The 26,997-nt window shown below is 39.0% G+C and overlaps 2 protein-coding genes across 2 annotated transcripts; both read left to right on the top strand.

The window, feature by feature from the left end:
• Positions 1–856: 856 nt before the first annotated feature.
• Positions 857–23,224, top strand: CCDC180 (coiled-coil domain containing 180). Its single transcript, XM_069873204.1, has 35 exons — positions 857–946; positions 1,456–1,565; positions 1,662–1,790; positions 2,261–2,371; positions 3,044–3,139; positions 3,420–3,583; positions 3,798–3,917; positions 4,527–4,606; positions 5,133–5,221; positions 5,731–5,853; positions 6,435–6,608; positions 7,131–7,246; positions 7,756–7,882; positions 8,306–8,345; positions 8,439–8,653; positions 9,229–9,440; positions 9,910–10,085; positions 11,132–11,312; positions 11,842–11,988; positions 12,484–12,628; positions 12,839–12,955; positions 13,235–13,333; positions 13,666–13,779; positions 14,365–14,564; positions 14,915–14,985; positions 15,710–15,824; positions 16,399–16,473; positions 17,093–17,159; positions 17,488–17,629; positions 18,020–18,180; positions 18,518–18,655; positions 19,671–19,782; positions 20,027–20,132; positions 20,669–20,807; positions 21,696–23,224. Exons 2-35 carry the CDS (start codon positions 1,536–1,538, stop codon positions 21,825–21,827), a joined length of 4,263 nt encoding a protein of 1,420 aa, XP_069729305.1. The 5' UTR covers positions 857–946; positions 1,456–1,535; the 3' UTR covers positions 21,828–23,224.
• LOC138729195 (uncharacterized) lies at positions 21,799–26,452 on the top strand. Its single transcript, XM_069873205.1, has 5 exons — positions 21,799–21,872; positions 23,262–23,361; positions 23,523–23,602; positions 25,975–26,109; positions 26,248–26,452. Coding segments are annotated over exons 1-5 (372 nt in total). The 5' UTR covers positions 21,799–21,870; the 3' UTR covers positions 26,303–26,452.
• The last annotated feature ends 545 nt before the right edge of the window (positions 26,453–26,997 follow it).

Genomic DNA, 26,997 nt, shown 5'->3' with positions numbered 1-26,997 from the left:
CATTTTAATTGTAGAATTGTGGAACAGTTTGGGTTAGAAGGGACCTTAAAGCCCGTCCAGTGCCACCTCCTTCCATGGGCAGGGACACCTCCCACTGGACCAGGGGCTCCAAGCTCCATCCAGCCTGGCCTTGAACCCCTCCAGGGATGGGGCAACCATGAGTTCTCTGAAAGACTTGGGCCAGTGCCCCGTCACTTGTTTGTTGTAGTACAAAATCAGTGTGTTGCCCTGCTGATGTTGCAATCGTGCATATATTTTACAGCTGCTTTTTTAAAAATAAACTGTACGTCTCTTTTGTTCAAAGTAATCTAGAGATAAGCTCAGCCTAGTAGGTATTTTTTGATCTGTATTTTGAACAGTGTTCATGATTTATGTCATGATGCTGCAATAATCATGTAATGCACAGGGAAAGAAATCAGTGTATCCATCCTTTCCACCCTGTGGAATAATGACACCCTCATTCCAGTCCCCCAAGATAAAACACAGCGCTCCAGCTGATGGGAAGAGCAGTGGGCAGATAAAGGCTATTTCCACATTTCTAGCCAGTTCTGACTTAACAGATCATAGATTTTTATACCTTGTAGAGACAGTAAATACGCTTTTCTAATTTACGCATATTAAACCTTGCACTTATTGCTTTCTATGCCATTGTAGCAAATTGTGATCAGCACAGGGTAGATAATTACTCAGCCCAATTCATCTCAGAAAGCGCACCGTTAATTCTTTGAACCATATTCTTTGATGTTAGAATGATGCTTGTGTTCATTTAAATGTTTCATTTTGCCAATTAAATGGAATATACAGATTCAGGTTCCTACTCTTACTTATTTAGTACAAATCAAAGCTTTATTCTCTTTCATTTTTAGAGAAGCTACATTTCAAAAGGTTTGGAAAAGCGCAGATGTACTTGCAGCTGAGGAAGTTGGATCCCTACCTGCTTTTGTTGGTAAAATTTATTTCCCTCAATGTCAGATATTTTAATTTGCACTTTTAGAAGCCACTATACATAGAGTTGTTTTAGGGGAATGAAGCATAAAATCAAGCTCAGAAATGACCTGGCACATTTTTGGTGATTTGTAAGTAATTTAGAAGATGAACATGGGAAAAATGGTTGTAAAATTGTCAGTTAATCGCAGTTTGTGTTTAGATGGTAGATTTCAGTTATGATGTAAGTACACCTCATTCTTGGAACCTGCAATTTTTTGTATCATACATGGACTAAGTTCATAGTTTCCATGCTTTAATCCTTCTGAAAATCACAAATTAATAAAATCAAAGGAGTTTTTAAAATATGCTTTAACGTATGTTTGCAAAGATTTCCTCTCCTGTGGAAAGCTGCCATGTGCTGCGCTAACTGCATGAGCTACAGAGGTCACGGTGTGGATTTAGTGATTCATTGTGCATGTGTTGTGTGTACAGTTCCAAGCTACATCATCCTCATTTCTTTCTTGGCAGTTCCTGAGGAAAGGAGGAGTAATATCTTGGAGCGCCTTTCAGAACGCCGTCGAGGCCGTCATGAGGAAGCAGTAACCTCAATGTATTGTGAACTTGCCTGTATTGCCAGGGTAAGGCTAGATTTTGTACTCCAGATAGTCTGGAGTGCTATGCTAAGCTCAGGGCCTCATATTCAAAAGATCAGACTGATTTCCTTACCTTTTTAGGAGATGGAACCCCTTGTTTCAGAGCCTGGAAAATCCCTTCTGACAAAACTGGTGGAATCTGATAGAAAAATAGAACTTCTGTTTAAAAAGATTGAATTTGACGCTACTCTGGAAGGCTTCTCGATTGAAGTAAGACAGCTTGTGCTGTTGTCTCATCTTCAGTTATTTATACCTGCTCTCTCTAACAGCTTCTTATAGAATCACAGAATGGTTTGGGTTGGAAGCGACTTCAAAGCCCATCCAGTTCCAACCCCTTGCCTTGGGCAGGGACACCTCTCACTGGGTCAGGTTGCTCCAAGCCCCATCCAACCTGGCCTTGAACACCTCCAGGGGTGGAGTTCCCATGACTTCTGTGAGCAACCTGGGCCAGGCCCTCCCCACCATCACAGGAAAACATTTCTTCCTAGTATCTCATCTCAATCTCCCCTCCTTCAGCTTAAAACTGTTCCTCCTCATCTTGTCCCTGCGCTCCCTGATCAAGAGCCCCTCCCCAGCTTTCCTGTAGGCATCTTTCTTTTCTATCTTGCTGTAGTTTAAACATTGTTGGGGGAGGTTGACGTTTACTCTTCAGTGAGATTTTGAGGAAATCCTTCTTGCAGGATTTAGAAGAACTATGGAACGCCGTCCATCAGGAATTCTCGACCAGAAAGAAGTGGATTAGGGAAATGGATGAAACCTTAAAAAAAGCTGAATGGAGTCGAGCTGATAAAGTGAGCTGTAGTTCTAATAGCTGTTAAGCATAAGATGATTATTTGCTCATCATGCTGGATGCAGTGTGAAGTGTGGCTTGTTTCCACTGGATGCAAAGGGGTCTGCCAGGGTTTCTGTTGTGTGGGCTGTTACTGTCTTCACCAGAAGATCATTTTCTCATTTTACACCCACATAATCAGGAGAAGATACTTCTTGTCCAGTTATGAGGTGTTTTTCTTCCACAATTACCTCTGACAAAGATCCAAGGAATGTTTGAGCTGCTTTGATTCTTCTGCAGGGTTATTTTAGGTCAAGATGTCAACACGTCCAGTGTTATTTTGTGGGGACACAGCTGAGAACATGCACAGATGTGCCCTAACTCATGTCAGATACCTGACCTGGAGTTTGCTTTTAAATTCTGATTGCAATCTGTCTGCAGAGCACTCAGTTATCAAAGATATTAAAGAGAAACCAGTTGAGTACTCACAGTGTGGAATGCTTTAGTTACTATTTTTATGAATTATATAAAGAAATCAGTATTTAAAATAGTTATTTTAAGATTCACTATTCAATCTATCAGAGAGTTGAATTTACTTTGATGGAAAAAAATTGTCTTATATAATTACTTACCTTACGAAACTGATAATTTGAGTTATATGGGTTTTGTTGTTCTTTCTTCTTTCATTGCACAGGTAACAGATGTACTGAGGAAATATACTGTGCTGTTGGAGGAAATTTCCTTTTACTTGCCAGCCGAGGTTTACAGGTTCATGAATGATGAGGCCATGGTAAATCCTTTGTATTGAGAGTCTGTTTTACCTGCAAGAAATCCGAATATTCCCAGAATATCTTTTTCTCCAACTGAAATTATTTGTGCCTATCAATCACTGCTGTGTAGGAGAGTTTTCTGTTTTGCAGGGTATTCTTTAGAATTTGTATTCTTTTTCCTTTGTTTTACATAGAACTGATGGGTTTGGTTGGTTGGTTTTTGGGGATTTTTTTTTTGTTTTTTTTCTTTTTGTATGTTATATGCTGCTTTTATTCCTGTTTTCATTTTTTAATACACAGTTGATTAACAGAACACTGTTGGCTAATCAGAGAGCACTTGCCAAGCTGTTCGTTAACCTCATGAAAACAGAGATGGAAAGGGAATTATCACATCGATTGAAATGGCAAGACAGAGTCAGGGACTGGAAGCTCATCCGAAAGAACAGCATTGTTCACAGTTTCAGGTCAGAAATTTACAGTTATGTTTTGAAGCATGACTGGTGTTTGCTTGTGTTTGTATCATTTTTCCATCATGAAACTGAAGAGCTAAAAGAACTAAACACTCTTCTTTTTTTTTTTTTTCTAGCTGGAATGTATAAAACATATTTTGTATCTGCATTTCAAACACAATATTTTCCTGAACAGGTATTTATTTCAATGTGTTCTTCCATCCTACAGAGAGTTCATGGCAAATGAAGAAATACAGAGTCCCCCAGCAGTGAAAGCAGAAATGGAAAATATGCTAAAGGGTCAGATTTCACTCAGTGAGAGGCGACTGGAGTTTTTGCAGCATCTTTGGTATGACAAAAGAGAGAACAGGAACAAAGCAAAATAATGTTCTTTTGCTCCCTTTCAGCAGAAGGGCAGGGCCTGAAGTGCTTTTGTAAAGTTTTTTAATGAAAAACATGCATTCTTGCTTTTCAGTACACCAGTTACACTAAACGGGGTGATCAAGGGCTAGAAATGCAGGAACTCAAAACTAAATCTTACTAACACTGGAATCAGTAGGAAGGGGCAGACAGGATAGATAGGAAAGTAAAAATTGGTGGTCTTGGGGAGGTGTTATTTCTGGATTGGGAGTTTAATTTGTATAATAAATTAAGAAAGGAGTCTCAATAGAAATCTAACACTGCTGTGTTTGAATACCTATCCTGACAACAGGAAGATGTATTACGATGTTCACTGTTTTCTTACACAGTGCTTGTAACAACTGGGTAGGTTACAGTTAGTGACTTGTCAGCAAACGGTGGCCTTGAACAGCAGTCAACTTGTTTTATTGTCATTGCTGGTGTGACTGTAAATAAAATAAAGCACAGTGCCATGGTTATTCTGATTCATAATTTTATCCTTTAAGAAGTGACTGGATTGTATTTGAAGATACGTGACTCTTCTTTGCTGTTTTGATAGTGATTTGTTACCTCCAACACACACGGGAGCGGAGGTAAATGAATGGAGCAGTTCCTTGGTGGATTTAAACAAAAGTATAGGTGAGTCAGGAAATCATAAAAGCAGTCTGGAATTCAACCAATTCTTTCTTTCTTTACGTCTGTTTCCATTTACCTTCTAAGCTGCTTTGAGCTGACAATCAGGTGTCTGTTGCATCACCCCCTTTTGCCAGCACAAGCAGTTTTGCAATGTAAGATCCAGCAGGAATTGACTTGCTTAGAATTAATCTGGGGAAAATGGAGGGTTAATTTTAATGCAGATCAGTCTCAATCTTAAAAAAACCTCCTTTTTACTTCTTGGAGAATGATTGAGGAAGTTTTTTAGATGCTTCCTTTCTCCAAATACTTAAAATTGTAAGTAATTCACTGCTTTTAAGCATAATGATAAAAAGATTTGTATTGAAACAGCTTATTTCTGTGGTTGATGGTCTTGTACCAGTGTGAAGACACTACTGGGGTGTGTTACCTGTGCTGTGACTTAGGACAGGTCCTCTGTTGTATTTCCATTTCACACTGCACTGTGAAATACAGCAATATTTACAATGGCTAATTCTTCCTTATCCTTCAGATACCCACAATGTGCAGTGCATGACGAAAATCCGCATCCAGTATGAGATGGTCCAACAAAAATGTTTAGCAGAAATGCAGTTGTGCAAGGTTAGTGTCATGGCTTTGGGAATCCTCGGAAGGATTGCTGGTAACAGCATACAGGGTGTTGTTACAGTAATAGAAGCTTGGGGATCCACCAAACATTGAGATAACAATTGAAATTACTTTTTAACCTGTGTCTTATTCTGCTAGAGAACTTACTGTCTGTTTTGTTTCACAGTAGCATGTGGTATTTGTAGTTGCAATGTGTAAAGCACTAACAAATGCCAGGAATGAAAGTCGAACTGTCCCACATTTAGGTTGAACTCTCAGCCTTTGTGCTTTATTCGTCTTATTTTGAGAAAGAAATTCCACTTCTTTGCCTCAGTTTCTCCCCTTGGGTCCAGATAGAATTGTACTGTGTACTACCAAGAGTGTGAGATCTGGGAGGCTGAATCTTTCTCTATCCATTTCCAGGAAAAGAAGAGACCCTCAGTTTGGATGTACTCTTTAAAAGCCACACAATATTTTATGTTATAGAGTACGCATGTCAATAACTTTGCATTCTTTTCATTTAGAACAACCTGTTGAATCTGAATGTTTGCACAGAAGAAGAAGCTGAAGAAATTGTGAATTCTGAGTTACTTCAGTTGACTGAGAAACTAAAAAGTCAGTTTGAAGAAAAACTGGAGCAGATGGGTGTAAGTTTATTACAGATGTTTTTATTACTCCTTAGGCTATTGATGTCGTGTTAAAAAAAGGTCCATGGTGTGACTAGACACCTGCCCCAGAAATCAAAAACATTGGGTGTGATTCAAGGAGAACAATTCATAATTGTTTGGTTTGTATTTGTAATGGATTGTCAGGGATGAATTAGATGTAGCTCATCCTGCCTGGGCACGGAGGGATAGATCTAAAGGACCTCCCAAATTTCTTCCAACCCTATCTTTTGTGTTTCTGTACATCAAACAGCTGGGCAGTTGTTCATAAAACAATAGCTGGCCCGACCCTTCAAGGCATGTGCAGAATTTAGTGATTCTGTGCTCTACAGTAGCAGAAGAATAAACGGAAGATTTGGTGTCTCAGCTTCTATAACAAAAATCCTCATTTTTATCCAGTTTGTTTGGATTACTTTTAGCTCTTGAAGTAGAAGAGACCATGCTGAATACCAGTAGAGTGCTTCAGACAGCCTTTTATCATATCATATGTGCCCTTACTCATTTATTTCACTTTCCAGCAAACAGTTTAATAACAACCAGTTAATTTAATTGTGTTTCTTCAGAGAGACTTTGAGGAGCTGGCTGAACAGAATGAGCAGAATTGTAGAGCCTTGTACTGCTATGTTCAGGAGGCCATGGGCTGCTGGGATGTCCATCAACTCAAACTGTTCCAGCTGGAGGGTAAACTTCAGAAGAGGTTAGATGAATGCAGACGGAAACAGAATAACTTAATGCAGGTATAAACATACAAGTAAGGATGTGGCATGATGTAAAGAAATGTTCTACATACAGACAACACTCTGGAATCCAAAATACCTGGTATAAACTTTAAAATGTAATCTTTGACATTTATACTTGGATTTCTACAGGGCAGTTCCATCCTATCGGGTATGTTTTTTACTATCTGCTTGATTCACCCTGGATAAGCATTCCTCTTTTATTCTTGATATGGCAATGGTAATAAAGATTATATTTTCTTTACTAAGTGGCCGCAGGTTTCTTTTTTGAGTTCTTGTGCAGGTATAGAATATTGTTTGTATGTTTATTCTTATATTATGGGTATGCAACTTGGGGTGGCAACATCAAAGATGATGTTCGTTATTAAGAAAGATCCTCAAAACAGAAAAGTTTTGGTAATGTAGCTTCTCTTCTTAGTGTAGAATATGTATACATAATTATATTATTTGAATCCTAAATAGTTATGGAGAATTTAGTAATTATTAAATCTTTTTTGTTGGGTTCTTTTTATGTGGCCTTAGAAGATGGAAGATAAACTGGATAAAATGTTGGAGAAAATAAGAACAGCGAGCTCTGAAAAAATTCTGAAGAAATATTTCAAGAACACCCTTTCTTCTTTAGGCACCATTGGAGCAAAGTATGAATTTTATAGTGGAAACTTAACAAGTAAAGAATATTTGAATGTTAGTTGTGCTACTTAGTTCTTGTTTGTGCTGTAGGCTGAATGTGTGGAAAAACACTGCTTGCTACTTGTGAGAATGTAATATAAAATGCTTTTTATTAATAAGGTAATATAAAATAAAATAGTGGTTCTGTGACAGTAATTTGACCTCTTGCTTCTAATATTCCTTATACAAGCATAGGTCTTGAATGGTTTCCAGTCCAAAATGAGAGGTTTGAAATATTTTATTGTTAATATTTCTTAAATTCTGTGCATTTATGTATTAAACTTATCTCTGATAACAACAAGGATGTGATTGTATTATGTGATTGTATTCAGGCTAAACAGATGTAGTACAATGTTTAGCTGAAAGGTTTTATGAGACTGAGCAGAAAGTTAGATTAGGATTTATAGACGTTATAGTCGTATTTCATTTTGCTCTTACATATACCTGAGTCTCTAAAGCATGAACTTGTATTTGACAGGTATGAGCCATTCAACCAAGTTCTAATGGATAAAGTAATGACTTACCCAGAAGCTGTTTTGCAGGAATTGATTTCTTATAGTCTGTCCATCAGCCAATATTTTAATGTAAAGGAAATCTTCAAACAGGTATAAAGAAAACAAACTTCTAGTTTAAAGTGTTGCTGGTGTAATATTTTTTTTTTTACTTTGTAAAAATATACATTAGCTTTAAAATTTACATCATAGAAATTCAAGTGTTGTTTTGGCTGTAGAACTGAAGTGCTTTTGGTAGAAGTAAAAAAACCTTTCTCTGTCCCACGCTTTTAACCTCCATCCTTATAAGAAACTGCATTTCATCAAATTCACTGCCTTTTAAACAGAAAACTGCATGCTGACAAAATTATATTAATCTATTTGAGTGTTATGCCTTCTTTAGAAGATAAGTGATGCATTCAAGACTATCTTATCTTATTGAAATGGGTATGTTTTGAGAAGGAACATGAGTTTCTTATAAGCAAGCAAATCCTCATTTTTTAATTAATGTGCTTGATGATGTTGTTTTGCTTTTAGAACTTGCAAGGAGAGATAGAATTCACATTTCGAGATCAAGGTAATACCTCAGTTGTACAAAAAGTCTTTTTGCTTGCATGCTTTTCAATTGGTGTTTCTTTATGACCAGTAAAACTCTGTCTTAACTGGAAAGGACTAGGTAAGGGTTCAGAAGCTGAACCTCTGGTGGAGCAGCAAGCTGAGAGCATTGTGCAAGGAGATGAAGAAAATGAAGAAATAAATACAGCTGAGAACAAGGAGGTGTTTGCACAGGAAGCCGAAAAAATGGAGCAAAAAGAAGATGCGGAGAGTATTCCTCAGGGAAGCGAAGAAGCTGAGCGTGCTGGACAGGATGTAAGCTTTATGCAGGTAAGTGAACAAGAGAATAAATTTGAAGGTGAAGGAAAGAAAGAGAATAAATTTGAAGGTCTTGCCGAAGTAATGAAGCATAAGAAACCATCTTTCTGAGTTAAATCTAAATTCCTTAAAATAGATTAGATTTAGTGTGTACATAAAGCACGCAGGAATCTTTATTGTTTTCATTTATTTCTGGTTTATTAGGGCTTTAGATCATTTTTATAGGGAAATGGCGTGTATAAAACAGTTTACAACCATTCCTCATACACTGCTTTTGCATAAAATATTTTCTTAAATATCTTTCTTTCATCGTAATATTATTAACCTACGATGAATTATTTCAGCTGTATTTGTATCCAAGTAGTGTTTTTTCAGGTCTTTTTGTTATGTGGATTTATTATCATCACAAAAACCTTTTAAACTGTTGATGACTCTGCCTGTTGAGGCTTGCAGGCGTATTCTCTGTGTGAATGTTGTCCAAATTGAGAAGCAGAACATTATTCTCCATATCCTTGGGATTCTTATGTTAAAATGAGCAGTGCACAAGCTTTCAAGGTAACAGATGATGATTTCCAGTTGTTTCCTAGGTTATGTTCAATGGCAGCAAGGCAGAAAGCTCTGAAATTGCTGTTGAGACCTTTTCCACTTCCAGTGGAAACACTTACACAGCTCTTGGAGTTGAAGAGGCTGGAAAGACTGACATCCCTTATTTTACAAAATATGAAAAAGAGGAGTCACTGCCGATGTACCTGAAATATGTACTTATCAAAGAAACCATGCTTGTGGAGCTGAAGAAACAGTTAGTAGAAAGTTTATGTTCTTTCTTTCCCTTTAGGTAATAGACAAATTTAAGCTGTTTGGAAGAAATATTAGACATAAAGATGTAAAATTATCTAATGAGTATGGGAGACATGGATGGAAAGCAATATAAAAAATTCTCTTATTTTTATCCTTTTAAAAAAAGGAATAGCATCAAAGTACCACTTGGGCATTTATCTCTTAAAGAACATTCATATTTTAGAGAAAATGATTTAGTGAGAAAACAGAAAGGCAAGTAATTTGCCCAAATTCCCTGCAGAGCCATGATGGTAAAACACCTGCTTCTCAGTAGTATTCAGCCAGTTTAAAAACTCTACCAATATTGTGCACATGGTAATGAAACCATTTTTTCTTATAGTCAGAAGTTAAATTCTTAGAATTAATATACTTAATAAATTATTATTTATTACTTGGTGTTCCTCACTGTAGTATTTATTTTTTAATCACAGGGTTCGCCTCCGCTTTTTTGAACACTTGGAGAAATGGTTTGCAGAGTCCTTATCCAACACCAGTGTCATCGTAGCTGCCAAGGGAGAGGAGCTGAATTCAGAACTTCAACTGCATCTTCACTTGCATCAACAAAGGCAGGAGAATATAAAGAAATGTATCTACGATGCTAGAGCTGGTACTGACTTTTTTTTTTTAACTCTGAGCATTACATTTCTTTCTTTAGAGATGATCCTAAGTGAACCAAAGTCTGTTTTGGCACCGGTACTAGAGGACAATAGGAAGCAGCTGAGTGCCTACTACTTCCTAGTATAATGTTACTCATATATTTTAAAAAAAAGATGTTTCTTTTCTATAACTCTTGCTGGTTTGTGCGGTGTCATGTTTGGAAAATACCCAGCAGTGCCTTACTCAGTGGCTTGATTGTAAAAGATGTAGAACATTCAGTTTCTATTGTCGATATTTGAGTACTCCTTCTACTTGGAATTATTTAACAAGAGGTTGCAATGTATAAAAGATAATTTTAAAACTGTGGCAGGCAAAGAACTGACAAGTCATGGAAGAGCCAAAATGCCAAGGCTTGACTTGTGAGTACACAAGAGGAAGGATTTAGCTGTATGAAGTATCACTGAGCAGCTACCTATCAGCCCCTAACCACAACTTTTTTTTGCAGGAGAAGTGTCAAGTTTTTCTGGTGGAAAAATTACTTAAAACATATAAATATATAAACTAAACATGGTATTTTATAATATTTTAACATATAAGCTAAAAAATTCCTTTTAGGAATAACAGGAATATAATCTTTCAATTCCACTTTTTCCTGAAAAGAGAACAGGTGACTTTTCAGGCAGTTTTCTTGAGGCTGAGTGGTTGGTTCTTGTTTATCCAACTATCATTCCAGAAGGGAGACCAAAAATGATCTTTTTTTTTTCCACCACAAAAATAGGAAGAATTGTTTTTTCCATTAAAAAAAAAATCCTTTACCTTTACTTTGTTACAAGATTTGAGAACAGAGAGATAATGGAGATGTCAGCAGTGAACAAAAATAAAGGAGAAAAGTGAAAGAAACAGGATCAGATGTATTTTATTTATATGTTTTCTCCTCTCTGAGATCTGGTTCAGTTTATTTTACTGCTGATTCTGATAAAATGTTGTCTGGCAGTTGTGATAGTTCAGAGTAAAGGGAAGATAATGACCATATTGTAAAACTTATTTTCTTATCAGTGGAATTGTCGCTTCACAAAGAGCATCTAGAGCGCCTCCGGGCTGGGGTGGTACAAGCTCTGGAAAAGGAGAAAGATCAATTCCTCATAGTTTGTGATCAGCAAAATAACATCAGGAAAAACTTACGTACACGAATCCGTGAGATGGAATCTGTCTTACTCAGTGCTCCCATGAACGACAAGTAAGTTTGTCACAGGTGCTGCTGGCTGTGAATTTCCGTAGTTAAATACTCCTGATTGCTGTCTGGGATGTTTGTGGTTTGCATTCTGAACCTGCTTTGTGTCATTACTCTTCAATGAAGTCTGCTTCATGAAACATTAAAAACATGTGAGGTATTCTTGTTTCCTGTATCTCTCCCTGAAGAAATTAAAACCAATGCTGAATAGCTGACCGTTTTCATACATTTTCAAAGTCCTGACAGTCTTAAAGTAGAAGAGATATTTCATCTGTTTAGGTTTCATTTTGTTTACTGAACCTCCACAGTAATTGGAGTTGACTAGTTGGTTTTGAGAGATGCTCTGCAATAGCACCAGCTGCTTGCTGATATCTTCTGAGTGTTCATCAAGACAATCACAATTCAGTGAGATGCTTTCAGAATGCTAAAACACCCTTGAGTTCTCAGATTTCATGTCTTGGCAGCTGGTGGTCTCTGAACCAGAATGTGTGCTCCTCATTCCATGTTTTCCCTGTCTTTTATTATTTGCTCTTAGGTTAGTTGCTTTCAGCAGCAGCCTGCACTCAGAATTACATAATCATCTGCAAGAGATCCAGGTTTCCCTGACAAGTTACCAGAACTATTTGACGGAAACTTTAGGAAAATTAAGGGATTCAAATATGGATTTTCTCACAGCTTGCAGGTATAGAGGTTTCATTGAATTGTTGTTTATAATTAGTTATTTCTGGGCATCTGTGTTTGTTCCATAGGCAGAACAGTAAAATAAAGGGGGCTTCAGGAAAAGCTGGGGACAGCTCTTTGTCAGGGAGTGCAGGGATAGGACAAGGGGAACAGTTTTGAACTGGAAGAGGGGAGATTTATATGAGATACTAGGAAGAAAATCCTCATGATGAGGTCCCTGGAGATGTTCAAGGGCAGGTTGGGTGGGGCTTGGAGCCCCTGATCCAGTGGGAGGTGTCCCTCCCCGAGGCAGGGGGTGGAACTGGATGGGCTTTAAGGTCCTTTCCAACCCAAACTATTCCATGACTCTATGAGATTTAAAACAAATTTAGTCCGTTAACCCCCAGTTATTATGCTGTTTTCATCACATTTGTGTTGATACCCATGTTTTTGCTAAAATAGTCTTTCAGAAAAGGAAGACTCAGACAATTGCTTTTACTTTCCGTGTTACTTTCAGATCATTCTCGGAGGGAGGTAACTTTTCTCCTGAGGAAGTCAAGTCAATCAGCAAGTGTGTTCAGGAAGAAAATAAGCGTATTGACTCTTTTGAAAGTTCAGTTCAGAAAGATATGAAGAAAATGGAATTGAGCTGCTTGCAGCAGGTGTGCACAGTTTTGTTCTTTCAAGTTATGAGTTATAACTGGCGTATGTGATGTGACTTATGATCAACCTGCTCCCAGACTGGGACTGAAAGGCTGCTCTGTGTACAATTACATTATGGAAAAAAGAAGTAAAAAACATGAGTTCTGTTACTTAAGTTTTAAAAAGTGAAAATTAATTAGTTCTGTCTCTTGTTTCTGGCATTCTTATAGGATACTGAGCTTATCAAAAGATCTGAAACAAAGCTCCAGAATCTCTTTATGAGTCGAGTCTTTATGGAGAAGATCCGAAGAACTTTGAAAAATCTGCAAATGCAAATCAAATCAGAGGTGATAACAGAGACATCAGAACTTTGGGTTTTGTTGTTATTGGCTTAAAAATGTTTTTACTACTGCTGCAGCTATGCTGGAACAGTACATCTGAATAGACCAGCATTTTTATGTGGTGTGGTAAAAGACATAAAGTGTTGCTTTTGTGAATTATTGTTTTCTGCTTCTCCTCTGAGTATCAGTGATTCTTTTTACCCACAAGGCTAAGGGTTTCATAGTGGGACCTCTGAAAATCCTTTGAATGGGATTTCAATTCACTGATGTCTGCTTCTGCTTTAGGTAGCAAATTCCAATTTGCAAGCAGCGACATTAAACTCTTATCTGGAGAAGCTCCGTCAGAAGAGAGATGTTTGTGCTCATCCTACTGCAGATAAAGAAGTAAGTTCTGATCAGCACAAAGTGGTGTTTGATTTGACTTTGTTAATTTGACTCACTGTGCATGTTTCTGTACTATATAAACTATTATTTTTGAGTCAGACTTATGTTTATACACATTTAGAGAGCTGGGCTGAAACAGTATTTCACTGCAGGACTTTTGCTTAGGAAGATCCTATCCCTGTTTTCCTGTGTGTAAAACAAAAACCTCAACCTCTGTACAATCTCATTGCTTCCATGTGTGTGTCAAATGATGCTGTATGCAACAGTCAGTGTATTTGAAAAGTCTGAAATAGCCAGTTTTTAAATATCTTACGTATTATCCCATCTCTCAGGCTTTGACTGCTGAAGAGTTGTATGATTTTGTCAAGGTGGTTTTGAAAGAACTGAAAAACAGGAGCCAGTATCTTGACTGCTTGCGAGAGAAAACAATGAGCCCACAAGATAATGTAAGATAGCATTTAAGTTCTTCATATTTTCTTCAGTATTTAGTGAATTTTTATGTGTATATGTGCTAAACATTTTTCAGAATCTCTGCTTTGAATTTTCAGTTGAAGAAAGATGATGCATCGTGCCAAGCTGCCCAAGACATTGCGCCTTAGGTCAGCTCTTTAAAGAAGCTGAATACATCAATCACCACTGAGTTTACTAAATATTAAAGATGTGCAGCATCACAATGAGTTGTGCAGTCCTTGGCACAAGTTTATTTTCAAGTGGTAGAGCTATTCGGTTACATATTTAACAGGTTTATTTAAGTAATTAAAAAAGAGAAAACCACATGTGGCCTTTAAGATAGGTTTTTATCAAGTAGGTGGGTTTGTGCCTTCCCTGTCTGTAAAGTCTGTGTTTATTTTGTAATCAATTATGGATCCTTGTTTTAAGAGTATATACCTAAATACTACTTATGATAATTATAAGAATCTACTCCTATGTGTATGTTTGGAAGATCTACTTTAATAATCAGTAAATTCATGTAATTCTTTCATTAATTGCCTGTTACAGTCAACAGAGTTTTGTTTCTCTTCCCGTTTCAGGAGGACTTTAGCCTTCTTGCAACGGATGTTATTTTGCAAGGTCCAATTGCTGTTGCCATTCGAAAAGAGCATCTCAGAGATGAGAACAAAGTGACGGTGATGGGGCTGGATCCTGATAAATTTCCCGTGTTAAGCCCAAGCAGAAGGGGAAAGCCTGCGGTTAATGATTTAGCAATAAGTATTATCAAAAATTTACTTGAGTAAGTACTCATCTGCAATAAATTTAGGTATTACATTGTTTTCTACAGCCTTATTTCAGTTAAAAGGTGATTGTGCTGCATACAAAGTGTGGAATGAACTGTATGACAAGTGTGTAATTTGCAAATAAACATTGTAACGCAGTTTTGCTTGTAGAATTCTGAAATTCCAGTTAACTAGTTAGCTATTCCATGCAAATATTTATATTTACACTGTTGGTTGTGAACGTAATGCTATCTGTTAAATATTCTCTCAGAAATTTAACTGCATTTAATAGTCCTCCGTATAATATAGTGTGTAATATAAAATAGCTGGGTATTCAATAGCCACTTTGCTCTTTCTTTTGTTTCAGAATTCAGCCACCCAGAAAATCTTCAGGCCTAAATCTGGAGAGAAAGGGTCATTCACATTTGTTAAGACAAGGTAAACCAGCTTTTCTTTCAATACAATATGTCATCTAAACTGTAGTTTCTGTTATATCAGTGAGCAGGTCTGGCATGTTCTAGGCCAGTGGCTTACAGGCTGGCTCTGAAAGGATTGTGCATCCTAACTTTTTTCTTGGATGTCATTACTTTGCAATAATAAGATGAAACCAACGAAAGCTGCAGAATGAGGTAACAATTTTATAAAGAGTACCCATACTTGTGATAGCAAAAGGAAAAAAGTAAAAGAAAAGAATTATAAGTCATGAAAATTTGTAGGGGCTCAATGTATTATCGTTCACTCAAAGATGCATAACAAAGGTAACCCCAGCTACTTCCTACCTCGTGTTCCCATTTCCTCTTCTCTCTTCCCCAGAGCTTGACTCCTTCAGCCACTTCCAAAGTTATCTTTCTTTCATGTTCCTAAGTCTCCATCACATCCAAAACTGTGAATGTAAACCATTCATCCTCCTACTTTTTGCCTGCCTTAATATTGTCTTAAATCTCCTATGGATCACTGATTTTCTATGAATTTCCTGTCACTCATGCCCCAGTGCACAATCTCTATTCCTGTTGCCACTGCTCGCTTCTGTCTGCCAGAACAGTTGTCCCCTTAATGTTGTAGAGAAACATTACAGAAATGAGAGCACAAACCAAAAAAACCTGCAAAAAAGACATTTTGACATTTATACAATGTTCTTCATCTTTCCCTGTTAAATATAAAGCAGTTCCTTCCACATCAAAGAAGTCTCACGTAAATATATCTGACCAAGGTCCTCAGAAGTCTGCTACTCAGACCACTAAGAGGTCATCTTTAAACAAAAAGACGACAAGACAAAGGTAAGACCCCTGAAAGGAAATATTCTACTTAATACTCTTATATGGATGTTTATGAAAACTTTGCCTGCTGCCTGTTCTTTGGCTGATGCTTCGTGATGATTTGTATCGACCTTCTCTCCATCTGTGCCTCCCATTTGGGATCCCTTCCCTGTGTATGGCCTCATGATTGGCACTGCATATTTTTCAGATTTTGGCTGGAAAACCAGTCTTCTCCTTCATCTGCTGCTGGTTTGCACTGTGAACTTGTTGAAATGCAGACTAACCCAATCTTTAATCACTATGGATTCATTTTCAGGTCTGGTGTCTGAACAGTCTATGTTCAGCTTAGTCCATAGACAGATGATGTGAGCTACTGTAGCTGTGAAAACAGAAACGTTTCGAAGAGCCTTTGAGGAGAGAATCCTGAGAACTTTTTTCCATCAAAAATTATTTTCATGTAATACTAGTTTTAGAGCTACATTTTCCCCAGTTTCTCTTCAGTTTCATTTCCATCATATGACTGACCAGCTTAAATAATCAGTCAGAGAAGGAAAATACTTTTGAACAGTTTCAAATCAATCTTTTGCCTCCCTAGGATGAAGATACACACCAGATCAGTACTCAGTGATGAGAGATTCCAGATATTTGGAGAGAAGCCTCCAGAAGCTGAGTAAGTTGTGTATTTGCAGAAACAGAAGTTAATATGTGAAAAAAACCTGCATATGTATCTTTTTATCTATCTATTTATTTATTTAGAATTGTGAACTATAGAGTTCACCATTAAATTTTGCGGTATTTAACCTTGATACTAATGTGATTAGAGAACAGTTACTTTTTGCAGCATAATAATAGTGAGGGAAGTCATTCCTTTTATCTTGTTCAATGTCTGAAATGGAATGGGTGGCCTCATGAAATCCACTTTGTACATTTACAAAAAATGGGTTGGAATATAAAATAGCCTGCATTTCAGTTATTTTCCCCCCTAAGAACATCAGTGCGTTTTATCCTTACATTCTTGTGCTCAATATTGCATTTATATTAAAACTACAATAGCAAAAGTATTAAAACTCTAAACCCCTCACCAGCTTTGTGGTCTCTTCTCAACACTCTCCAGTAGCTTTATCACTTTTATAACTGCGGTGCCCAAAACTGCACACAGTGCTCAGGGTGGCATGTTAAAATAAACCTGAACAAAATATTTAAAAACCAGTAAATAAGTATTGCTAATGTGATCATTTTTACAGTGTGATTGTCTTTTTTAATTTTATTTTTGTTTTGTTTGTTTTCAGTACTTTTAAGGGGGCTATTATGAATATTCTCTGGATGGGTAACAACAGCTTGCTCTGCCTTGCTGAGGTAAGAAAACCCAGTGTTCTTCAGTCACTTTTGCTTTCATAGGTCTCCTCCTGTGTCAACTGAACAATTTGGTTCTTTTCAACGTTTGGCCATCTACAATTTTTCCTTTCTTCCCCAGTGCATCTGATTTTAAACAGCATTTGACACTGTACTTCTATTCACAGGTTTCATTATAAATATTAATAAGTTCTTCAGAATCAGGAAAAGATCTGGTCTCAAATAAGAGGGTGGTTGATAGTCGCATGTAGCCCTGCTGCTTTTAAATGCCTGGATGTGACTTGTTTAACTGTTATCAACAGTTTTTCTGTTTTATCTTTATCTTCTGAAGGAGTTCTACCAGAAGGAGATGCCTCCAATGGTAATGCCTGAAGACCTGCCAGACACACTGGAACGTTGTGCAGAAATATTCCAACAGAGTCTGTTGTCATACCAAAGTCAAACAGATAATTACTACAACTCCCGTCTTATGGGTAAATTCATTCAGTTAAGACTTTTAACTTCTTGTGTGTGTAATTTTTCAGTTATGTAAACTGAAAATTGATGTTATCAAGAACTGTGTATCTTCAGCATCACACTCAGCAGAAAAACTGCAGTTGATTTTACTGGAAATTAGGCCAATATTCTCTTTTATATATTGTCAGCTACATAAAATATGGCAGAAGGGCCCATTACTAAATTGAAAGACCTATACAATATCTTTTAGCAAGTGTGTTTCTTGGAGCACTGGACCTAGAAAAAGGAATGGTGGGGATTATTTTTTTTTTGACCCTTGCAGTGTGCATTCAACTTAGCTTAGTGGTTTTTTTACCTTGCAATGAATAGTTCTGTGCCACATAAACACCCTGTTCTTTTCCAAAAAGAATTTCAGAATCAACTGAAGTTGTTTGAGAAGGAGCTGTCTTATGTCTCCCAGTTGGCAGTTGATGGTCTTTTCAAAGAACATGAGCAGAAGCTCAACTCTTCCACTGGTCGGATTCGGCACCTCTTCAATAAACAGCTGGAAGTCTGGGAGAAGGTGAAGGTATGTATGGTGGACGTATTGTAGTGCTTCCCGGGTGAGGAGTGCTGAATGCACCAGAATTATAACGTCTTCTTTTCATTAATCTCGCTGTTTGCTTAATCACTGCTGAATTGGCCACAGATTTAGTTCCTGCGTTTGCAGTTATTCTGTGTTGTTCCAACTGGAAGCTTTGCACTGCAAGTTTCATCTCTCGACAGCTGGGGAATACAAAAGACTCATTTTCTTTGTGATTTCTGAATGCTTTTTATATAAATTTGTGGGGTTTATGTCCTCCTTACTATGACTCAACTGTACGCTCTTTACTGAGGATAGTCCTTTCTTATGGATTTATTTAAAGGCTGCACATAAGAATCAGTTGCATCCCTCTCTGGGACACCCAGCCAAGTTACTTCAGCTGGACACTTTGTGCCAAGAGGAAATGAAAAGGCAAAAAGACCATGTTGATGGTGTTCATCTCAACACACAGATGCTGCAGGTAGTTGTAAAGCCATTGCTTAGTACAAACTTCTATGTTGTGTTCAGAAAGGAGAGTACATCTTGGATACATTTTTCCTCCCCATCAAAAGTAAACTGGAAATTGTTACCAGTTTTAAGCAGTCCTGTTCATATGTCTTTTAACTTTTATATTACATATTATCAGCGTTAGATCAACATATAAATACTTTTATTTGCACACACAAATTCATAGGTTTATTGTGGAACTTACTGATCTTTTGTATCATTCATAGAACACTGAGGAAGAGACAGCTTATTTTAATGATAGAATTATTGAATATAAGTCTAAATTGGGAGCAACAGTGACATCCTCTGGTTAGTTCTGCTTCTTGCAGAAAAAATATATCGGGAAAGGTTTCTTCTGTGTGGCTTTCATTAATGCAAATAATTCATAGTTTTCTATGCAAGAATAAAAATTGGAATAAACAGAAATTTATTGGAGGGGTTCAGGAATGAAAACGCTTATCCTGCTCTACTTTCTCTGGGGCTACTTACTCAAAATTCCGTACTGTCTGTAGAGTAATATCCAAAGTAACAACTCCTTTTCCTCTTAGCTCTGCTTACACACTCAAACACACGTACCCTGTTTTAGAATAGCACTTGGCCAAAGCACTTCCACCAAGAGTACCTGAATTCCAGAATGGCCTTTGCTTTGGGAGGAGGATGCATTTACTAGTAGCTGTTTCTATCAGGTTTAAATGCTGAACCCAAATATTCAGTTACTAGGGAACTGTATACAGAACTCAATAGCGTTTTGTACTTTCATAAAATTACAGAATCATGGAATGGTTTGTGTTGGAAGGGACCTTAAAGATCATCTAGGAGGCACTTGTAGACCCTTTTACGTGCAGCTTAGGAACCTTATTCCCGGTATCTGCAGCTGTTGCAAAATGTCAAGGTTGGGTACTTGCGTAGTCCTTTTGGAGCTAAACTAAAAGGAGAAGAGATCGAGTTGTCCAAGGAATTCATCTCACTTGTCTCCAATGTCCCAACAGGACTGTGCTGCCGAGTGTGCTCGGAACTTTGTGTCTGCACTAGCTGCCTTCACTGAAAAGCTGCTGCTGGAATTAGATGAGAGTATCACTAGTCATGATGTGCAAGCAGCAAGTAAGTAAAGAAGGGATTGCTTGTTCAGGCCTCTGCTTCCTTCTCAAAGATTGCAGCAAACTTTCCCTAGGAAGAGGATTTTTTTAAACACTAGTAGTACTTTAAGTGGAAAGATTTGCATCATCAAGAATGCAAAGCTATTTCTTGAAAGTGAAGAGCAACTTGCTGCATATGGTTCCTGCAAAACAGTGGGGCCACTGCCATTCTTTTGTTGGTGCTGAGTCTGTCTTCTGTTATGTCCCAGAAACTGAAATACCAAGAGAGAAGACATCCACTTTGATCCGTCCTAAGCAAGCTAGACTGCCTCTAGACATCTGTGAAGTTAAACAGTTAACGAAACGTGGGAGCAGGTAATGTTTAAATATACTGAACGCTGCTGTGTGTGATTGCTTTTCTCTAAACTGGAATCGGACACCGTCCTCAGGTTTTCACTGCATTTGATGGAACTACTGCATAGCATGCTCATCATTAGTAACGTCATTTAATTAGTTATGGGGCAGTTTGCGTGAGGGATTTAAACAAAGAACAGCAATGGATCCAAATAAATACAAGTGAATTATTTTTCACAATTGCACAATTCCAGCTTTATTGCTCTGCCACTTTGCCAGCTGCTATTTCTCAATTCAGCATTTGCAAATCTCCAAATATACTGTGCATTTTCACTCAGAAGATATGAATCCTATTTATTGTGCAGAGATCCTGAAGTTTTAAAAGACATGCTGGCAGTACTAAATGAGGTAGTTTTTAAGGTGATCTTTTGGTGGAGATGAAAAAAACATTTAATCTTTTGCAATTTAAGTACAAGTAACATAGATTAGTATAATCTGCTTTCCCTTCCAACTTTCTCTCTCATGTAGCTTGGGTTTTTTTCTGTTTTTTATTAAAGGTCTTGGCCAGGAATAGCCATGATGACTCTTCCAGACAATTCAGATTATGTTCTTTGCAGAGAAACTGCATCAGTTACAACAGCAAAGACTACACTGGGCCATGTAGCAGCAGTAGAAGCAAGAGATGTTGTATATGAGGTTGGTCTGTGGGGAAGGACTGTGAGTGTGGGGCTGTTACAGTTGTGGATTTGGCAGCTCTTTAATCATAGAGGCTAATGGAAGTGAGATAAAAATCTTGAATTTTTAACAAAATTTAAATATTGCTGATAATTTAGTTTCAGAAGTCTTTAAAGAGAATACAGAAGGAAGGCCATGAGTAACTCATGGGATGTTATTATCCCTCTGTACTCGGCACTGGTGAGACCGTTCCTCGAATCCTGTGTTCAGTTCTGGGCCCCTCACCACAAGAAGGATGTTGAGGCTCTGGAGCGAGTCCAGAGAAGAGCAACAAAGCTGGTGAGGGGGCTGGAGAACAGGCCTTATGAGGAACGGCTGAGAGAGCTGGGGGTGTTTAGCCTGGAGAAGAGGAGGCTGAGGGGAGACCTCATTGCTCTCTCCAACTACCTGAAAGGAGGTTGTGGAGAGGAGGGAGCTGGGCTCTTCTCCCAAGTGACAGGGGACAGGACGAGAGGGAATGGCCTCAAGCTGCACCAGGGGAGGGTCAGGCTGGACATTAGGAAAAAATGTTTCACAGAAAGGGTCATTTGGCACTGGCAGAGGCTGCCCAGGGAGGGGGTTGAGTCCCCTTCCCTGGAGGGGTTTAAGGGACGGGTGGATGAGGTGCTGAGGGGCATGGTTTAGTATTTGATAGGAATGGTTGGACTTGATGATCCAATGGGTCTCTTCCAACCTGGTGATTCTATGATTCTATGATTGTTCATATAGTTACATTGTCAAAGGCAGAAAATGAGTGGCCTGTACACAGTCTTCTGACATATTGGATCAGGACCTGGGTGCAGGCACAGTAGAATTCTATTTCGTCACTATAGATTTTGTCCTTTATTGTTTTTGTTGTTGTTTATACAGAAATACAAATGTAAACTTGAGCAGCAGTTTGCCCAGATCAAGAAAGAAAGTGCAGCTCAGCTGCTGACAGCTCAACGTTGGGAAGAGTGGTGGAAACGATCCATCCAGAAGATTAAGCAGCTCTACACATGAGATCAGTCAAATCTCGCTGGCGTGAACTGCCAAGGTGGAACTAATGTCAGTGAGGTTATGGATTTAGTCCAACAGAATTCTCTATTTCTCAGTTTCTCTTGCACTGAACAAGTGAAAGGAGCTAATTTTTGCCTTTTAAAATAAAAAAACATTACGAATGTGCCGTAAATGAAATGTAGGCTCTGTGCGGTGCTTCCTAGTTGGATCTCGGCCAGGGTAAAGTTAACTCGTTGTGGTCCTAGCTGAAATATGAGAGCCTGGAAAACTGGAAGTGCAAGCAGTGGATTTGTATTGCAGTTCATGTTCAAGACTCAGGCATTGGTTGCACATGTCTGTGCTGTGGCACAGTCTAAGGTTATAAAAGTCAAAGGCAGCCTGTGTAATAATGGATTCCAGCAAGGGAACTTTTTCTGAGGCACAAATGAAGCCCTTCCCACGGATATCCCCTCTTTGTTCACATTCTGAACAACCCTGCTCGCTGCTCACTACTTCAGTTTTAGAAATCTGAAATACAGGTTTAGAAATCTGAAATGGTTGATCTGCAAGGAATATTTTCCACAGAACGGTCAACAAGTGAGGTATTTATCTGCTGTCCAGAACACTTTCCAAGCCGGGACTTGAAGATAAAGTACTGCTTTGTTCTGGAAGGTCAGGCAAGTTCATTTGGAAGTAACACAGCTACTTTCAACCGTATCACTTTTAAAAAACCTCTCTGCACAAATTCAAGGAACCTGAGTAACTACTAACAACACTTTAGCTGGTTTTCTGTTTGTTAGAATATTCTCTCACTAACTGCAACCACATCTGTTAAATCACTTGAGGATAGATATGGTACATGTTAATGGTTTAAGATGCAAGGAGATGTTCTGAACTCATCTGGCTCCAGTGTCCTTGCAGATTTTTAACAGAGGGCGAATGCATCAGCTGTGCTTGTAATGATGCAATATTTCAAAATATGTGGGCCACAGAGATGATCCGAGGGCTGGAGCACTTTCCATATGAGGACAGACTCAAAGTGTTGGGGTTGTTCAGCCTGGAGAAGAGAAGGCTCTGAGGAAACCTTAGGGCAGCTTCCAGTAATGAAAGGGGCTCCTGGAAAGCTGGGGAGTGGCTCTTGACCAGGGAGTGCAGGGACAGGATAAAAAGATGATGTCTTACAGAAGCATTTCTGATTATTTCAAGCCAGTAAAAAACATTGTGTCTAGAAAGATACTTGTTTCTCTGAATGCCTCCAGGTAAATAGGGATGGTTCTGCAGGGAATGGAGTATCGGAACTGGCAGTACCCAAGAAGCATGTGCTTCCCTAGATTTTGACCCCTAAACTCTGATTTACCCACAGTCTTGGGGAGTTGCTAGCATCAGTCTGTCACTGTTTTGCTGGGTGCCCTGTTTCAAAGCTGTTACTCATCTGACAGCCCTTGAATGTTCATACAGGCAATGTCTGACACCGCACCAGGCAGAATGTTGTGCACAGCAACCAGAGCAAGGACATGGATGCCCATCAGTACAGCAGCAGGTCCTGAAGCTGAACTGGGTTTGTATTTTAGGAAAAGCATTACAACCTCTTTTTTCCCCTGCTCTGTCATGTAGCTCCATAAAACTCCAATATACAGAAGGGAAGCTAATCCAGCTTTTCCCCTAGTAAGTACTGTCTTTTTATTTCTCAACCTTTAAACTGCTGTTCCTCTCTTCCAGGCATATTCATGTATTATTCAGTGGATATTTCTTACTCCTTACAGATTATTTTATCAGCAGCCAAGAGTGCTGGCTCCAAAGTAAGTTTCTTTGTTTGGATTTAGTTATTTGCTTCTGCTGACTTTGGTTTGGGTGCTCCGGCTCTGTAGTGCTCACAATTTCAAAGTCCTGGTACTGGCACTGAAACATCCCTCATGCCAAGAGAAGTCTAGCACTATGGGTTATATTTATAGCTGTCTGTGCTGCTATAGGATTGAATTTAGTCACTGTATACCTGCTAACAAACCTACTGTAAATTCACAATTAATTCATTAGCACACATATAGCCTGTCTGTGTGGTTGCTGTCAGGGACTCTTCTTGAGATGGGAGATATGTAAGAGCTGGGAGACAGTGGGAAATACTTCTTGGAGCTGTGTTGTAGCTGTGACAAGCTGTGGGAGAGGTTTGAATCCGTCTCAGGGCAAAATGTGCCTTATATGACCTTCAGCAGTGGTTTTAACCAGCCTGCTGGGTCTTACACCAGAACAAATTGCAGAAACTCGTACAGACAAACATCTATGAGAAGCAGTCAAACCAGTGAGTTTAAACAGACAGGGAAGGTTTCAGGCAGCAGCAGCTAAGAAGCGATTTAAGCAAATGCTCCTTGTCAGCTCATGTTTGTTAACAGTCTCCTTTGGTCTGGCTGCTGTGACCTGACTCTTATCTCTAGCATTTCACCTTCAGCAGACACCATTCTTTTCCACATTAATAAACACACCCTGTTTGTACACACCGGTTTCCCCACCACCACCCCTCCTATTTCAGCAGGATGTGGTAGGCCTGAATATTTCTGGTTTGTGTTGGAATAAATTAATGTGTGAAATCAGCTGGTATAAACTGGACCAAATGAGAAGAGGATCATGTAGCTTATAGTGTTCTGTCTTCTGAAGGGAGTTCACTAGCATGTACAGAGAGGATCCATAGAATCACCAGGTTGGAAAAGACCCACTGGATCATCGAGTCCAACCGTTCCTATCAGTACTGAACTATGTCCCTCAGCACCTCATCCACCCGTCCCTTAAACACCTCGAGGGGAAGGCGACTCAACCCCCTCCCTGGGCAGCCTCTACCAGTGTCCAATGACCCTTCCTGTGAAAATTTTTTTCCTAATGTTCAGCCTAAACCTCCCATGGTGGAGCTTGAGGCCATTCCCTCTCGTCCTGTCCCCTGTCACTCGGGAGAAGAGCCCAGCTCCCTCCTCTCCACAACCTCCTTTCAGGTAGTTGTAGAGAGCAATGAGGTCTCCCCTCAGCCTCCTCTTCTCCAGGCAATGGAAATGGAAAAAAAAAAATCCTGCTTAGAGAAGTGAACTTGCTGATTTCCTTCTCTCCTCTCCCTTCCAAAAAAGGATAATTAACCCAGAAAGAGAATAGTTAGTACATTTTCTACGAATGAAATTCTTCCTGTATAATTTAATCTTTTAATCATATGCATTACTATAGGATGGAGTGGAGTTGTTATTCTAATATCCACTCAGACTGAAAGTATTAGATCTGGGTTGAAGGCGTATCGCTGCCTCAGCCATCAAACTGCTCCCCACAGGTCCCTCGGTTTGAGTTTTGTGCTGTTATTGCCTTGGGAGCATGTCAGACGGGAGGCTGCTTCAGCCCCCACACGTGGCCCTGCGCCCTGCGTGACAAATGTCATTAGCACAGGGCTCCAGAGCACGGTCTGGGGCCAATCTGAGTGGGCTGGGGGAAATTACACATTACAAATGACATCTTGCTTTAAAATCAAAAAGGTAAGAAAGTGTCACAGTGCCCTGAAAACAAAGGAGAAAGTTCAAACAGCATTGCGTGCTTGTAACAAGGCATAATCAGACTCTGCTGCGTGCACGTTCATTATTTCCACTGCCCACACAGGAGATTAAGGATCTTCTATAACTTCGTTACACGTTTGAATGCTGGCTCACATACAGAATTTTAAATTGCATCTGAATGTGTTAAAGCTATATATAAATGCTGGGCAAATAAACTGTCACGCTGCAAGCTGTGTTTTAATAACACAGCAATGGGGTATATTTTTATAGTAATTTTCATATTATTACTTGTGTTTTAATCTGTATGTAGCAATCTGCACCAGACTGAGAGTAAATATGCATAGCTTCTCCTTCTGTGAGTTCAGTGGTCATTAAACTCTCCTCAGCAGAAAAGTCCTAGAAGCCTTAATGAGATTTTAGTAGATCCTTGGGGTTTTGCTTACTGTCGTCCCAGGAACTGAAACATCCATGCTTGGTAACCTTAAATAAGAGGATAGGGAAAGAGATCTGAAGGTAATAACGTACATAATGAGTTAATGATGATACACACTCTCTTCTTCTAGCTGCCTTTTTAGTGTTTCTTTCCCATTTACTGGCCTTGAAACCAAATTGAACAGTTTCATTTCATTAACATTCCCTTTCTTTTCTTTCAGGCATCAGGATGCGCTGACAGTCACACCACGATTGGCCCCCATCATCTGGGAAGGAACCTTCGATTCTGAGATCCTGGACAATGCCTACGGGCCCCTGGAGCTCACCTTAGGGGTGGCAGCCTTCACCATTGGAATGTAAGTGAACTGCTCAGTGAGCACAGTTTTTGGGTTGATGTGTTCTGTGGAAAGTTCATGTTGGCTTTTCTTGTCCTCAGCAAAGCTGAAATCTGTCCCAGTTTGTAGTGAACTTTTGTGCATATGTTGTGTCCACAGTCATACACGATCCTCGAAGCCAGTTCCTTTACGAGAGAACAGCCAACATCCCTGATAGAGAAGGGAACCTCTACTATGGAAGAGCCACGTTTGGAGGGCTGGCCAAGAAAGTCTGAGATCACCCACACTTGCCATATGATCATCCTGATGGACAAAGCAAATGGGATCATGGCACCCCTGGCAGGAAGAAAGCCATTTTCAACAGGAATTTCCTCTACCACAAACCCTCCAAGGTGCTTTCTCCAGAGTATTTATGGAAGCCTCCTGAAATTCAACTTATACGTTTTTCCACAGTGGATAAGAACTACAGAGAGATCACAGAATCATAGAATAACCAGGTTGGAAGAGACCCACCGGATCATCGAGTCCAACCATTCCTATCAAAGATGTGAGATTGACCATCTGATCCCCGCAGAGATGTCCTCCAAGCGATCAAGCACACTGAATATTAGCTCCCACAGAACATGCCTCACCACCAGTTCTTGTTCCCAGTGTGAACAGACTGAGAAAGGAACATGAATGGTTGAATGGTTGGACTCGATGATCCGGTGGGTCTCTTCCAACCTGGTTATTCTATGATTCTATGATGTGGATAGTTTCTCTGGAGAACGGGTGTCTTTATATGTTTCAGAAGCAGCAGCCAAAGTGGAGGTGGGAATTTTTAATCTTTGTAAATACGAGCATCCTGCTTGAGGCTGCAGCACACAAAAAGGCACCTGAAATGTCAGTTATCAAATGCAAAGCTGTCCT

This window comes from Phaenicophaeus curvirostris, chromosome 20 (assembly GCF_032191515.1).
Source record: "Phaenicophaeus curvirostris isolate KB17595 chromosome 20, BPBGC_Pcur_1.0, whole genome shotgun sequence".
Classification (NCBI taxonomy): domain Eukaryota; kingdom Metazoa; phylum Chordata; class Aves; order Cuculiformes; family Cuculidae; genus Phaenicophaeus; species Phaenicophaeus curvirostris.
The sequence above is the reverse complement of the archived record's forward strand: the minus strand, read 5'-3'. Positions and strand labels throughout refer to the sequence as shown.

Excerpts from the sequence above, each read along its gene's own strand:
- LOC138729195 (XM_069873205.1), top strand. Across the intron at positions 23,362-23,522 it reads AGGTCCTGAAGCTGAACTGG|GCATATTCATGTATTATTCA; the intron begins GTTTGTATTTTA and ends CCTCTCTTCCAG. Across the intron at positions 26,110-26,247 it reads GCAGCCTTCACCATTGGAAT|TCATACACGATCCTCGAAGC; the intron begins GTAAGTGAACTG and ends TTGTGTCCACAG.
- CCDC180 (XM_069873204.1), top strand. The coding sequence starts at position 1,536 with ATGTATTGTGAACTTGCCTGTATTGCCAGG. Across the intron at positions 8,654-9,228 it reads AGGATGTAAGCTTTATGCAG|GTTATGTTCAATGGCAGCAA; the intron begins GTAAGTGAACAA and ends GTTGTTTCCTAG. Across the intron at positions 9,441-9,909 it reads CTTGTGGAGCTGAAGAAACA|GGTTCGCCTCCGCTTTTTTG; the intron begins GTTAGTAGAAAG and ends TTTTAATCACAG.